The sequence below is a fragment of the Aspergillus pseudotamarii genome, assembly GCF_009193445.1.
Source record: "Aspergillus pseudotamarii strain CBS 117625 unplaced genomic scaffold BDV38scaffold_9, whole genome shotgun sequence".
NCBI classification, from domain to species: Eukaryota; Fungi; Ascomycota; class Eurotiomycetes; order Eurotiales; family Aspergillaceae; genus Aspergillus; species Aspergillus pseudotamarii.
In genome coordinates this window covers 517881-530789 of record NW_022475023.1, presented here as the reverse complement: position 1 = coordinate 530789, position 12909 = coordinate 517881, and the positions used below count along the sequence as shown (strand labels likewise).

General features: G+C 47.7%; 4 protein-coding genes across 4 annotated transcripts; 1 reads left to right on the top strand and 3 right to left on the bottom strand.

Moving 5' to 3' along the window:
* Window positions 1–280: 280 nt before the first annotated feature.
* ccg9 (putative trehalose synthase (Ccg-9)) lies at window positions 281–3030 on the top strand. Its single transcript, XM_032053697.1, has 6 exons — window positions 281–538; window positions 598–1007; window positions 1061–1336; window positions 1409–1873; window positions 1929–2038; window positions 2112–3030. The coding sequence occupies exons 1-6, from the start codon at window positions 431–433 to the stop codon at window positions 2840–2842; spliced, it is 2100 nt and encodes a 699-aa protein (XP_031917176.1). The 5' UTR covers window positions 281–430; the 3' UTR covers window positions 2843–3030.
* Window positions 3028–4381, bottom strand: BDV38DRAFT_238716 (dynactin subunit 5). Its single transcript, XM_032053696.1, has 2 exons — window positions 3758–4381; window positions 3028–3666 (listed from the first exon to the last, which is right to left on the bottom strand). The coding sequence occupies exons 1-2, from the start codon at window positions 3794–3796 to the stop codon at window positions 3097–3099; spliced, it is 609 nt and encodes a 202-aa protein (XP_031917175.1). The 5' UTR covers window positions 3797–4381; the 3' UTR covers window positions 3028–3096.
* Window positions 4382–4992: 611 nt separating this feature from the next.
* On the bottom strand, window positions 4993–5356 carry BDV38DRAFT_238715 (uncharacterized protein). Its single transcript, XM_032053695.1, has one exon. It carries the CDS (start codon window positions 5287–5289, stop codon window positions 5116–5118), a length of 174 nt encoding a protein of 57 aa, XP_031917174.1. The 5' UTR covers window positions 5290–5356; the 3' UTR covers window positions 4993–5115.
* Window positions 5357–5656: 300 nt separating this feature from the next.
* On the bottom strand, window positions 5657–9659 carry BDV38DRAFT_279557 (peroxidase/cytochrome P450 family protein; the record flags this gene model as incomplete). Its single annotated transcript, XM_032059056.1, has 12 exons — window positions 5657–5715; window positions 5781–6060; window positions 6128–6364; window positions 6417–6831; window positions 6888–7375; window positions 7431–7774; window positions 7832–8162; window positions 8213–8303; window positions 8355–8700; window positions 8758–8999; window positions 9063–9160; window positions 9231–9659. 12 exons carry the CDS (start codon window positions 9657–9659, stop codon window positions 5657–5659), a joined length of 3360 nt encoding a protein of 1119 aa, XP_031917173.1.
* Between the last annotated feature and the right edge of the window lie 3250 nt (window positions 9660–12909).

Here is a 12909-nt window from a genome sequence, read left to right as displayed (position 1 = left end):
TTTTTTTTTTTTTTTTTTTTTTTTTTTTTTTTTTTTTTTTTCCCTCACTGTCCCTCGTGAGGCGTCTTTAGAGAGACTTGCGTGTTCCAATGAACATGTGCGTGTGTACTCGTCCTTTGGAAAATGTTATTCTTGATTGATGCCTGTCACGGGCGATGTTGTACTTTGTACGTCATGGCCCGAGAATCATGAGGTCACCGGACCGCCCAATCCCAATTTCAATTCACCCCAGATTTTTGGACAGCAAACAAAGCAAAAAAGCCTTGTGGCATGAGGTTTGAATCATCATTTCTATATATATGTGTAGCTTATCTAGTATACTCTGTTCTCGTTAGACGATTATCACAGTCTTCCATTCTCTCCATAAAACCATTTCCTACTGCATCCATTGTTGTCCAACTATAGTATTCACAATTAATTTGAGTGAGCAATGGCGGACGATTCGAACGCCATATTACGTCGCCGCTCGTCTCTGCGTCTGCAGCGTCGTCTCTCCCTACAGTATGAGAACAATTCCTGGGCCGCACCTCCCTCTGGGGTAAGTATATCTGTTTCATCGGTTGAGCTTTGCAAGCCCTAACTTCTTCGTCCCACCAGACCATCTACGCTGGTCTATCGACGTTACTCGAGGACGGAACAGTGACAATTGCAATCGCCATTCGCGATACCACCTATCTCCTAGACTTCATTCAAGAATCACTCTCCCTAAAAGATGACCAGTCCTTATGCTCCGTGCTGGAGAAATTCGTGATAGACCAATTGCGAGAATGGAGTGACGCTCACATGGAGAAGTTCATCGGCTTAGCAATGCCAGAGCGCATCGCGAAACAATGCCCCAGTCTGTGCTCGAGCCTCTGGGCTGATCTTGATATCATACCACTAGTCCTCCCCGAAGGAAGTAGAAGGGAGGGTGATGACAAGTTCACATTCGGCATTCCGGACACCACAACCTGGAAGATTAGAGGCATTGATGAACAGGCCGAATCAATGGGTCGCAAATGTGTTCGGTAAGGTCAGATCAATTCTAACGCGATATGACATATACTGAATTGCTGTCTAGTTTGTTTGGTCCAGAGAATATCCCCCTGCTTCAAGTTGGCTTCCTTGGTATAGTAGAGGTCGACACGGCATTCCATGTGCGCTTGACCAACCTGGAGGATTTTCAGAAGACAGTTTACCCCAAGACCTGGAAGGCTGTTCAACATTATGCAAACGACCTCAAGGAAAGAAAGACCAAAATTGCCTTTTTCAGCGCCACCCCTCAAGGTGGAGGTGTAGCCCTCATGAGACATTCTCTCGTGAGATTCTCGTATTCCTTGGGAACCGATATCACATGGTAAGGCTCAATCATAAAAGTTACTTGGCTTTCTGGGGTGGCAGCCGGACGTCAACTGACCCTGGGGCCTAGGTACGTGCCCAAGCCACGGCCGGGCGTCTTCCGTGTAACCAAAAACAACCACAACATTTTGCAGGGTGTCGCTTCCCCCGAGGAGCGGTTGAGCGAGGAGGACTGGACACAGGTGACGGAGTGGGTCAATGAGAATGCGAAGAGATACTGGTTGATCCCTGGAGGTCCTCTGCAACACCCCAAGGACGGAGGAGCCGACGTGGTGATTATTGATGACCCTCAGATGCCCGCGTTGATTCCCATTGCAAAGCAAATGGCCCCAGACCGACCGGTTATCTTCCGCAGTCACATCCAACTTCGCAGTGACTTGATTGATAAACCGGGGACCCCGCAGGCAGAAGCTTGGGGGCGGCTCTGGGAATCCATCAAACTGGCAGATATCTACATTAGCCACCCCGTGAAGTCCTTTGTACCTAAGAACGTACCCCGGGAGAAAGTGGGATATATGCCTGCGTCGACGGACTGGTAAGGTAGTCCCCATCTAGTGCCACTGGAAGGTGTGACTGACAAGCCGTTTTAGGTTGGATGGTCTGAACAAGAACATGCGAGAATGGGACATTGCCTATTATGGCCGGGTTTTCAATTCATCTTGCAGAAACTCGGGCATGCCCACTATCGACTACCCTGAAGGTGCGTTACTGTCACCCACGCAGCACGGTTATATTGGAACCTTGTGGACTGATATATAACGATATGGAAACAGATGAATACATCGCTCAAATCGCACGCTTTGATCCGTCGAAGGGCATTCCAGAGGTTGTGGAATCGTACGTCAAATTCCATCGGCGGTTCACTGCTGCGTTTCCCGACAGACGGGCTCCCAAGCTGTTGATCTGTGGCCACGGCTCTGTTGATGATCCAGATGGCACGGTGATTTACGACGCCGTAGTCACGCACATCGAGGAGAACCTCCCGGACCTCGCAGAGCAGATTTGCGTTGTGCGATTGGGTCCTTCAGATCAACTGCTGAATGCCCTTCTCTCTAAGGCTAAGGTGGCTCTTCAACTGTCCACGCAGGAGGGATTCGAAGTTAAAGTGTCCGAAGCTATTCACAAAGGAACACCAGTTATCGCAACCAGGGCTGGTGGGATTCCCCTTCAAGTGGCTGACAAACAGAACGGCTTCCTTGTGGAGGTGGGGGACACCGACGCGGTGGCCCAGCATTTGTTGGACCTTTGCACAGACGATGAGCTGTACGAACGCATGCACAAGTTCGCGCTCAACAACGTGTGCGACGAAGTGAGCACCGTCGGCAACGCACTGAATTGGCTTTACATGGCTTCGAAGCTATCCAAGTCCGAAGAGATCAAGCCGAACGAGCGATGGATCAACGACATGGCTCGCGCCGAGGCGGGCCAAGAGTACACAAGCGATGAAAGCAGATTGGTGCGGGAGCTTTGTCCTCAGAATGGCGTGAACGGACACCAAAAGTAGACCGATATGTTCTGGTTTAGAAGGATAGTAGATATTAATGACTGTGAACGAATCTCCACTCGTGGGCGTCAGGTAGTTTAGAGGTCATTCTGTGGCTTTTGGTCGTATGAAATCTCAAGAAATAAGCAAGATGTAGTTAAACAATACAAATGGAAACTATATAGGAACACTCTTAAAACAGCGGGGGGGTATAATAACAACACCGAAAGACAAAAAACTAAAGCACAAGCGTCACACGTCAAACCCAACCATCTCTACCTCCCGACCAACCGGTACCTTTCCCTGGCCATACCCCCCTCGGCTCCCTCAACCCCATACCCCTCACCAACCTCCCCGACAATCCTCGCCGGTGCACCACCAACCACACACCAACTCGGCACCACCATGCCCGGCGCGACAACCGCACCATCAAGCACATATGCAAAATCCTTCAAGATAGCCATACTCCCGATCACCGCATCCCTCCCCACATGGACATGGTTCCCCACACTAGCCGCCTCAACAACCGCCCTCTCCCCCACAAAAACATGATCCCCAATCTTCAGCGGATAAAACGAATGCACGCCCCGATGTAATCTCGAGGGGGGCCTTAGTATAGCCTGCTTTGAGATATAACTATAGCGCCCGATCGTAATCGCGACGGACGGCGTCGATGTCGCCGGCTGCTGTTGTCCTCCCTGGTCGCCGCTTGCACTGGAACTAGTGGATGTACGGTAGAGGTCGCCCCGAATGACAGCCTCACCCTGAATGACCGTTTTACCACCGAGGATAATATGCTGTGTTCCGTGAATTTGAGACCGGCGGGAGATTTTATTCCCTGTGTCCTATATTTATTGTGGCCCGGGGGTTAGTGGGTGAACTGAATTGTGGGGTTTGGGGAGGGGTTTGGGGAGAGATTGAGTTACGGAGACGCACTGTTTCAATGTATTCGCCCTTGGCGGCTTTGGGGGGCATGTTGGATTGGTTACGTGGTTGTTTGTTTTTAATTGACTGGTTTCATGGGTGGATGTTGTTGATGCTTTTTCTGAGCCGATGTGTTAATACAAAAGAAAGGTTGATTGTCGGGCGGTGAATAGCTCCGGAACAATTTCCGCTCTGGAGCTTAGGCGGTGGGGTTTTATTGTCTCCGCTGTGGGGACTAAGGCTATTTGGGAAGGCGGTCCCTACTACCTAATTCGCGCTAGTAGAAGCTTCAGGGCTTCTTCTTGAAGATAAAGGGGGGGGAGGGTTTCTACAAGTATCCTATACCCCTTTTACTCTGTATATCTGTACCAAATGCGCTTGTTCGAGGTTGAAAACCATTTAGGATGGTTCGCAAATTAGATAGTGTGTTCCCAATCAGACTTAATCCAGAAATGTATGATATTGACATAATAGTGAGCTGGGAACCCTAAAACCGCGACAACATTCGAGATTTGACGACTGAACAAGCACCAGCCCTGAAGGAAGGATTGGCCCCGCTTGATTTGGATCAGCCCTCAAAAAACAATCCCCGACGATTTATTGATTATTTCCACCCCCCACCACCACTCTTGGCACTGGTAAACATGAGCGACCACCCCTGCAGCTGGATCTATCAGTCACCCTATTGTAAGGCGACAATTATCAACCCCATGAAGTCTGACTTACTCCGGAGTACAATTAGTAGTTTACTAGTTTCACTTCTCAACGACTCATAAATATCCAAATACTTCGTACAGACTTACTTATATTTATATTAAATTACATCCGTCCAGAATACGGAATACAAGAAAAAAAGACAATGGATAACACCGGGAAAGAAACCCGAGCTACTATCCAATTATAAAACAATAGTATCCGACTAGCTTATTTTTAAATATGAATCCGCTCGCTCATTGGAACCACAACCTTTCCTTCTGATTAATAAGGAAAGCAATAGTACCGTCTAAACAAGGCACAGGGGGAACAACCCAGAAGGAAACGAAAGAATAAAAGAATAAAAATAAAACTTATTATAAGACACTCTTCAGGATAAGACACGCCATATTAAGATGCCCAACTACGCCGCCTATACCCCATTGTCCGGTGGGGATGGAAGCTGGCGCTAGATATGTAGTCTATATTTAGCAGACTTGGGTGGCATGATACCCTATTCGGCGGTTCGGAAGCTTTATGTATTATGATATGTAACCTGTCATGACCAAATGTACCTGTCAGATAGTGAGGTTGGTTCAATCTCTCAGGTCTGGATGGAAGTTGTTCGTTTGGGTGAAGACGATTTAAAGGCGAGCTGTCGGTCAGATTTTGCACGGTTAGGGTTGAGTCGTGCTTGGGAATTGAGCTCGTACCCGTGAAGGAGTCGTTGGACTAGGAATGTATTTAGGTTTGCTTAGAGAAACGGAGTAGGAGAAAAGAGGGTATGGCATTTGCCTTGTTGGGTAAGACTCCGCTGGACACTGGTGACGAGCCCGAGCCTGGTGTGGCATGAACTATATCTTGAATCAATATTATACGAGGATTATGGTTTTGGAAAAGGGAGATGGGCAAATTGACGACCGAACAACAGCGATCAGCTACGGCTAGAACAGGACTATAGAAAAAAACATCAAGGCTAAGAGACTCAACACGTTCAACGAAATCAGAACCAACTTTGTAATCAGTTTTGCATGGCAAAAATCAAAGAACTAACATTGTTGCTACATTTGTAGTGTATAATTATAGGGTCAATACCAACTAAACATAAAAGCATACAAGTTCAAACAGAACTAGGATATCTCGCAAAACCATTTTCGAATACAATATCACATGTTATTCAGTCTCGACGATTAGATCAATTGCCTAAATATCGGTTATTTAGGAGGTGAGGCGCTTCTTGGGAGCAGGAATTGCACCATCGAAGTGGACCTTGAAGGCTACAGAGAGGACAGAGGTTAGTTTCCTTCCTAGCACACTAGGAGCTGTACCAGGGATGACTTACTCGTTGGGAATGGAGAGTAGCTTCCCCAATCCTCACGCAGGTAGACGTAGTAACCGCCCTCACGGTGGACCTTCTTCAACTCACCCTGGGGGCCGGGTGCACGCCGAAGGTTGTCCAAGCCGCCGACAACACGTAGCATGGACGTCAATGCAAGTAAGGTCGTTTCCTTGCCCAAGCCAGTATGTGGACCAAGGCCGTACTGGATGTAAGATTCCAGAGGGCGGTCCAAATGCACTTCATTGGGATCTGGGAAGACCTGAGGATCACGGTTGGCTTTGACCTGTTGGATGTTAGTCATGCCACTGCTGCGAGATTTGCGGGACAATATTGATCGAGAAGACACTTACAGCACCAACGAATACCCTGTCACCCTGCTTGATATTGACATTTCCGGTCTCATCACTCATGCTGATGTCAGTCTGAGCTTCGCGATAGGATCCAAATGTGCCATTCAGGCGGAATCCTTCCAGGCAGTAGCGCATCAGCTTGTCTTCGGCATCTCTGCTGTCCTCCTTGGCGAGGCGGTTAATCTCAGGGAGGTGCTTCTTGCCCTCAGAAAGATAATAGTCGATAATTTGAGTGAACTGTTCAAAGGTGTCAACAACAAGTACCGTAACAAGAATAGATGGAGCTTACCATTTGAGCCTGGTTGTGGACCATCGCCACAGCCGCTGGTAGAACCTGAGAATAGGCGACATCGGAAACACCCAAGCCACTTTCCAGAAGCCTTTTGATCAACTGATCACCGTATTCCTTCAAGGCGTTGTGATCATTACGGCGATTACCAATGATGCCGCTGAGGAAACCAGGAGAGTTGATAGATTTGATGTGGCTCTCAACGGAGTGGCCCAGCTGCTGAGAGACGGCGCGAGCCGCATGATGAAGAGAGAAAGACTTGGCCTCATCGACATCGAAGAAAATGCTAGTAAAGATAACCGCCATACTCATGAAGGTCTCGTTGTCGGTAAGGACTCCGCGCGAATTCTCCTTAGTCTTCAACGGAAGGGAGAACAGTTTCGATGCAAAGTGAACAGGCGCCAGGTTTCCAACACTACGGGCATGGTCAGCTCTTGTACTGCGGCCGTAATGTTAATCAAGGTAGCTTACTCCCGTGTGATATCAACTTGCTTGATTCCCGCAAGATTTCCAGACTTTTCTTGTAAAAGCTTGGCGGTGATGTCTTCATAAAATTCCTTAATGCTGTTACGCCACTGGTCATTGTTCAATGATTTACTCCAGAAATCATCGCCGCCTTTGGCAGAGGCGAGGGGGGTGATGCCGTTCCAGACCACGCGGAAGTCCTCTTCCCGTTCCAAAGCCAGCTTGACATTAGGATAGGATACCAGGTTCACAGGGGGAGGGGTAAAGGACGGGCGTTCGTAAGAGAAGTGAGACTCCCTACCCAGATCCTTCATAATGTTCCTGTTCTCGCTGGGGATGGTCATGGGATAATGAGCATAGATAGAATCAGGCTTGAACCAATTCGGGAAGGCTCTGGTCGCAAGCTTGTAGAAGACACATCCCTGGTTGACGTTCAGGTCGTAACGAACCTCATTGTATCCCCAGTTAGTCAGGTTCCTGGGGGTGTAATCGACCTATAGCGCACGTTAGACAAACAGCATCATTATCTCCTGGGAAGGACGAACTTACAGTGTAGAACCGATCACCCCGGACAAGAGCCACAGCGTCAGAGAGAACCGCACGAGAGATCGTATATGTAGGCGCAATTCCAACACCGGGTACCATAGGTTCCTTGGCCTCCTCAGCAACAATACCGGGGTAGAGTTCCACGAAGTCTGGGTGGCCGTAAAGATGACGGAGGGCCTCTGCAACTTCCTCATTGGAATTGATATCCTCAAACCTCTCATACGGCTTCAAGTCGAAGAACTTGCGGAATTCGTTAAGGGAGCCAACATTCCAGCTACGTGCCTGATCAATACCCATAATCTCGACTGCTCGGAGGCACTTGGGCACGTTACGGGCGCCAAATGATCCTATTGAAAGACGCTTAGTTTGTTGGTTCAGCACTTCTTGTTGCATAGGGAACTCACCGGCAACGTCCTCAATTGCATTGGCAAGGATATTTACGAGTTCTTCGTCCTTGAAAGTGCCATCCTCTTGACGTTGGAGATGGGCAAAGGTACGCTCCGAAGGGTCCTTCGGAAGACCCATGGCGTACTTGCCAAGTCCCATTTTAAGGTCTCTGACTGTAACCTCCTCGGCGGGCTTTCCCATGAGCTCCTCATAGATCTGTTCAGTCCATTTCTCGTCGTTGGCGCTGATCGCAGAATGCCAGCGATAGGCAAGATTGAACTCGACAGAGCATTGGTTACCCAGGCCAGATGGTGTGGGATCGCTGCCCTCCATTTGCGCTCGTGGATCCTGTCTGTGATTAGTTCTCCTCGCAGCATCAACCAGGAGTGCCGACTCACCAGGCACCACGTGCTGTTAACTCTGTTCAAGTTGACGATCGTACGCAGGTAATCATATAAGGTAATATTAATATACAAACCACATGTGATTCTGCGGTAGGTTAGAAAAGCTCTTAATCTGTGGGACATAAGATGGACATACAAGCGACCTGTCTGGAAGAGATCTTCATCGTATTTCGCCCATGCCTTCTTGGCCTGCTCTTCGTTAAGGGTAGGGCTAGGTTTGGTGAAACGACCGTTTTCATTGACTTCGGCCAATTGTTCTACCACATAGTTGTGGAACCTATTCAGCATCACTAGCATAACGCAGCAGGCAGCAGGGAAAGCCTGAAGTCGGGGCTCAGAAAATGAATCAGGCTTCAGTTTTCCATCTTGATGGGTACGGATCAAGTCTTGCTCTTCTTGAACATCACCGTATAAGATAGAGAGGTCCAAATAACCCGAAGTTTTGTTAATATGGGGGTTCCTGGGATCAGTCTGGAAAATATCTAGCAGAGCCTTAGCATGGAATCATGACGTTGTGTCACCCATAATTGTGAACTCACCGTGAATGATCAAAGAGGCCCAGTCGAAGAAAAGACTTGAGACTTTGTTCGGGTGAGGGTTGAACTTGTCACGAGCAAAGAGACAGTCAAACACCAAGCCCGCGTCAGGCAAGCCACCTGGCTGGATTGTAAGGGGAGCGATCGATCTCGCATATGGCGTGTTGGCAGCACCCAGCCACGGCAAGGTAGGGTTGTTCTTGGAGCCATCAGCGGATCGGTAGGAATACTCGGGGCCCACGTATCTATGCTTGTATTAGCACCGCCCTAATTAAGCTTCAACCGTTTCTTGCATCAAATATACTCACGAGAGTGGTGGATGGGGTAAGGAGTCCCAAAGCTGATTCAAAAACAGGTTTGTGGCCTTGGTGCGATTCTCCGAGTTGTCTGGGAGATTACTAGCCATCTACGCCAAGACAAATTATTGTCAATGAATGCTGTCGCACTAGATCGTCCATATGATTGACAAATCTTACTTGGATAACTTTCTCCATGAACATCGATTTATCGTTAACGGGCTCATTCTTCAACTTCTGTATGCCCAGTTGCTTCAGGGTTGAAGCATCCTGGAAGGTAAGAGCTTTGACGTCTTGTACGAGACTGCCATGGCGATGTTCAAACGTCGCACCGTCACCAGTCTGGTTTGGCAGAGGACTGTGCGAAGCATGGAGGACTTGCGCATACTTGTCGAAAATCGACGCGCCATCGGCTGCCTTACGGCTTGGTTCTTGATCCGCAGACTTGCGCGCCGGTGAAACTCTAGACTGCCGCTTGTCACCATTCACCGGAGTGCCATTCTGAGTGCCATTCTGGGTGCCATTTTGAGCGCCATTTTGAGCGCCATTTTGCTTGGTTTCGCGGTCATTCTTTGACTTTTTGAAATTTGTAGAAAATCTCCGCAACATTATGATTATGGTATATGAACAAATGCGAAATGTGAACAATTCAGGTTAGGTAACTCAAAGGCGCGAAGCGGGGTATAAAAGGAAGCGAACAATAATGGAAAGCGGAGGAGAATCTCGACCGACAAATGCTCAAAGAAGTTTTCCATGTGTCGCGTCGTACGGAGCAGTAGCTTTTAAAAGCGCAACACAGCATGGGGTCAAATCGCTACCACAGCTGTGGGTGGATCTTCGCCGCCGAATCCGATTGATAGCAAAATTAATTAATCAGTCTAGGGGTAGATTAATTGGTATCGCACAGCTGAAATTCGTCTTGGATACTGTCAAGTAATAATACCTACCATATGGTTTAGACCCGCGGGTGGCGCAAGAAGGATCATGTTTGGTCAATGTTGGTCGACCTGGGACGAGAGTGGACTCAGTGGAGGTGTTCAGATTGGCCAGTCAAGGGGGCTTCCTCAACTGAGCAAGGTACACTTTTCCTATCTGTTCAGCTTCATGGACACCGCACGCTGCGCATTGACGCCGGGTCGTGGAAGGGATCTGTAGGCAGATACGGAGTAATTCTTCGCTGGCTCATTGTAGTACCGTGCAGTCGACCCACCGACATAGGAAAAGTTTAATCGTGAGCTTGCATTACAAGAATTCAGCATCATTGTATTGGTGAACAGGCCAGCTGATCTTTGATCCACTGCGGTAAGTGTGCACAGTAGCCAGCCACCAAACAAAAGTGGAATCTGCAGCGATCGCGAAGATGCCAAGTTGATAATCATGGCAAGGTGGAACCATGGAATTGGAAGAACGCAGGTTCCACCTCGGCTCCAGACTGCCAATTGTAGAGCCTTGTTTTTACTGGCCCAAGCTCCAAGCTAAGTGCTCCGAAATCATTGGCGGGGGCATGCTATCCATGAGCACGATACTACCGACGAACATGAATCAGTCCTCCGTCGCATAGTATTGTGGGTACGCCAGCTGGAGACATACTTTCCTAGCTCTTCCCATGCCCACTGTCCCTCACCGATCAACATCATGAGTAATCTCAAACTCTGATCTTTTTTGGATGGTTCACGAGTATGTACGGAGTAAGGGTGTAAGCTCTTTAACGGAGTGTATTAAGTCGTGGGTACAGATCATTCGATGTCAGCAACGAAGGACCTCTAGCGAGACTGAGTGAGAAAGGCTATATCATTGTGGAAGCACTGGCACAACAGAATACGCACGATCGATGGTGTCATGGTTTTTTCACGAGGACATTATGGACTTTCGGCAGACTTTTCTCGCCCAAGCCATGATCTTGTCATGATGGAGTCCAATGGAGAATAGCTAATTCCCAATTTGTAGCCATGCGCTCGAACACGGGATCATCGTCATTTAACTTTCTGTTAGTGCCGTGACCCCGGTGGAGTCCCGTGGGTAAACCTTGGCTAATGGGAGTCAAAAAAAAAAGTCGAAAGGGGTAAAAAAAAGAGATACGGAGTCCACACGGATGAAACCTGTTCAGGATAGTAGTCAAAAATTCAGAAAAGAAAAGAAAACAAAGTTTGTTCCCTTCTTATATTTTGACTTTCTGGTGCTTTCGTACAAGGCCATTGATAGACTGACATATCATGCTGTAGGTAGTAGGAAGCACACCTACAGAGTACTCCGTACTTAGTAATAGTATACCTTTGGGTGGTACAATACGGTACGATAGTAACAATACCATCTGAAGATCACCAACTTGATCGACGAAATCTATGTGTTCGTCAATACAGTAGTAACCCAATCGATCTGAGGACAGTCCGTGTCTTAGCGTCGATGGATAACCAATCGGGGTCCTTAAGGGGTGGTTTCGGTAATTCCTTGCGGCCTTAGGTTCCCAAAGTACCCTGTGGTTGATAGACAAGAGGAACTAACTAAATTACTAAATTGATAAATCGTGGCAGACCGTGTTCAAACTACACATCCACACACCCAACCTCCTGACCACTGTTCATACAAACTGGCAGTACGGATAAATCAGTGCGAGGGTCTGAATTGTTGTTATTTTGTCAAGGTTAACTTTGCTCACCCTACAGGAGTTATTGATGTATTGCTGCGTTCCTTATATGGCCAGTGGTATAGCACTCTCATGTCTCAATGAAATATATACATGCTCCAATGTAGATGAAATTTAGAATTTTAAGTTGGTTTTTCTGACATTTTGGTAGCTTGAGCGAGTGGACAACCCACGCAAGCTGAACGCTGGCATTGGGGGCATTGGAACCAATCCATTGGAGCCGACCGGGTGTTGCCGAATGGTTCGTGATGGACCTGACGGCTGGGGCCAAAGAGATTCCCCACATGAACCAACAACTTCGTCCAAAATTTCTCCTTAAGGCGGTGTGTGCTCCATAGACTAGTATCGAGACTTATGATGGAGAACCAATGGTCTCAGTACCGAAAATCTTTTGTTTGCTGAGTATCTTTCCTGACTTCTGCTTTTTCTTTTTTTCTTTTTTTCTTTTTTCTCCCTTTTCCTTCCCCTCGGATTTCCCCCCCTTTCTTCCCCCCCCTCTCGATCAATCCCTTGCTTCTGCTAACCAGAGATCGACATACCCAAAACACACGCGATTCGGTGTGGCACTGTGAGAGGTAGCTTAATGACTCAAATATAACTTACGTATTGCAAGGCTTGTATGTATGTAACATAATGGAGACGGAGTGTGCAAAAGTATGCGCTAAAGGTGAACCACCATCCACGAATACCCCACAAGACGAAATGCCTGGAAAAGATCGTCCCTGGCGTACGGGTCGCATACGAGAACTGTTCCGTAATCAATTACAAATTGTTGAACCTCACGCTTGAGATCAACGAACCAAATTGACCATGGCTTTGGCCATCAATCACAGTTCCCATTCCCCGAGACTGGCTGATCTCGGGCGATCTCATTTGATGGTAGGGTCTCGCCGTGATGCAAAGAGACGATCATTTGTCCAAGTTTATCCACCATTTCCCCCTCTTTCCTTCCTTTTCTCCTTTCATCTCCCTTTTTTTTTTTTTTTTTTTTGTCCTTCTCATGACATTGCAGCTTGAGAAAAATCCAATCATTGCTAATTATTGGCTTCCGCTGCAGCTGACATCCCGTCACAACCCACTTTAGGGGAAAGGGAGAAAAGAATAAAAAAGGAAAAAGGAAATAGAAAATAAAAATTCAAAGGAAAAGAAAAGAAAACCAAGACGTATGGTGTGCAGTAGTCCCGAGAAACAGATAAATTTTTACACCATTACAAG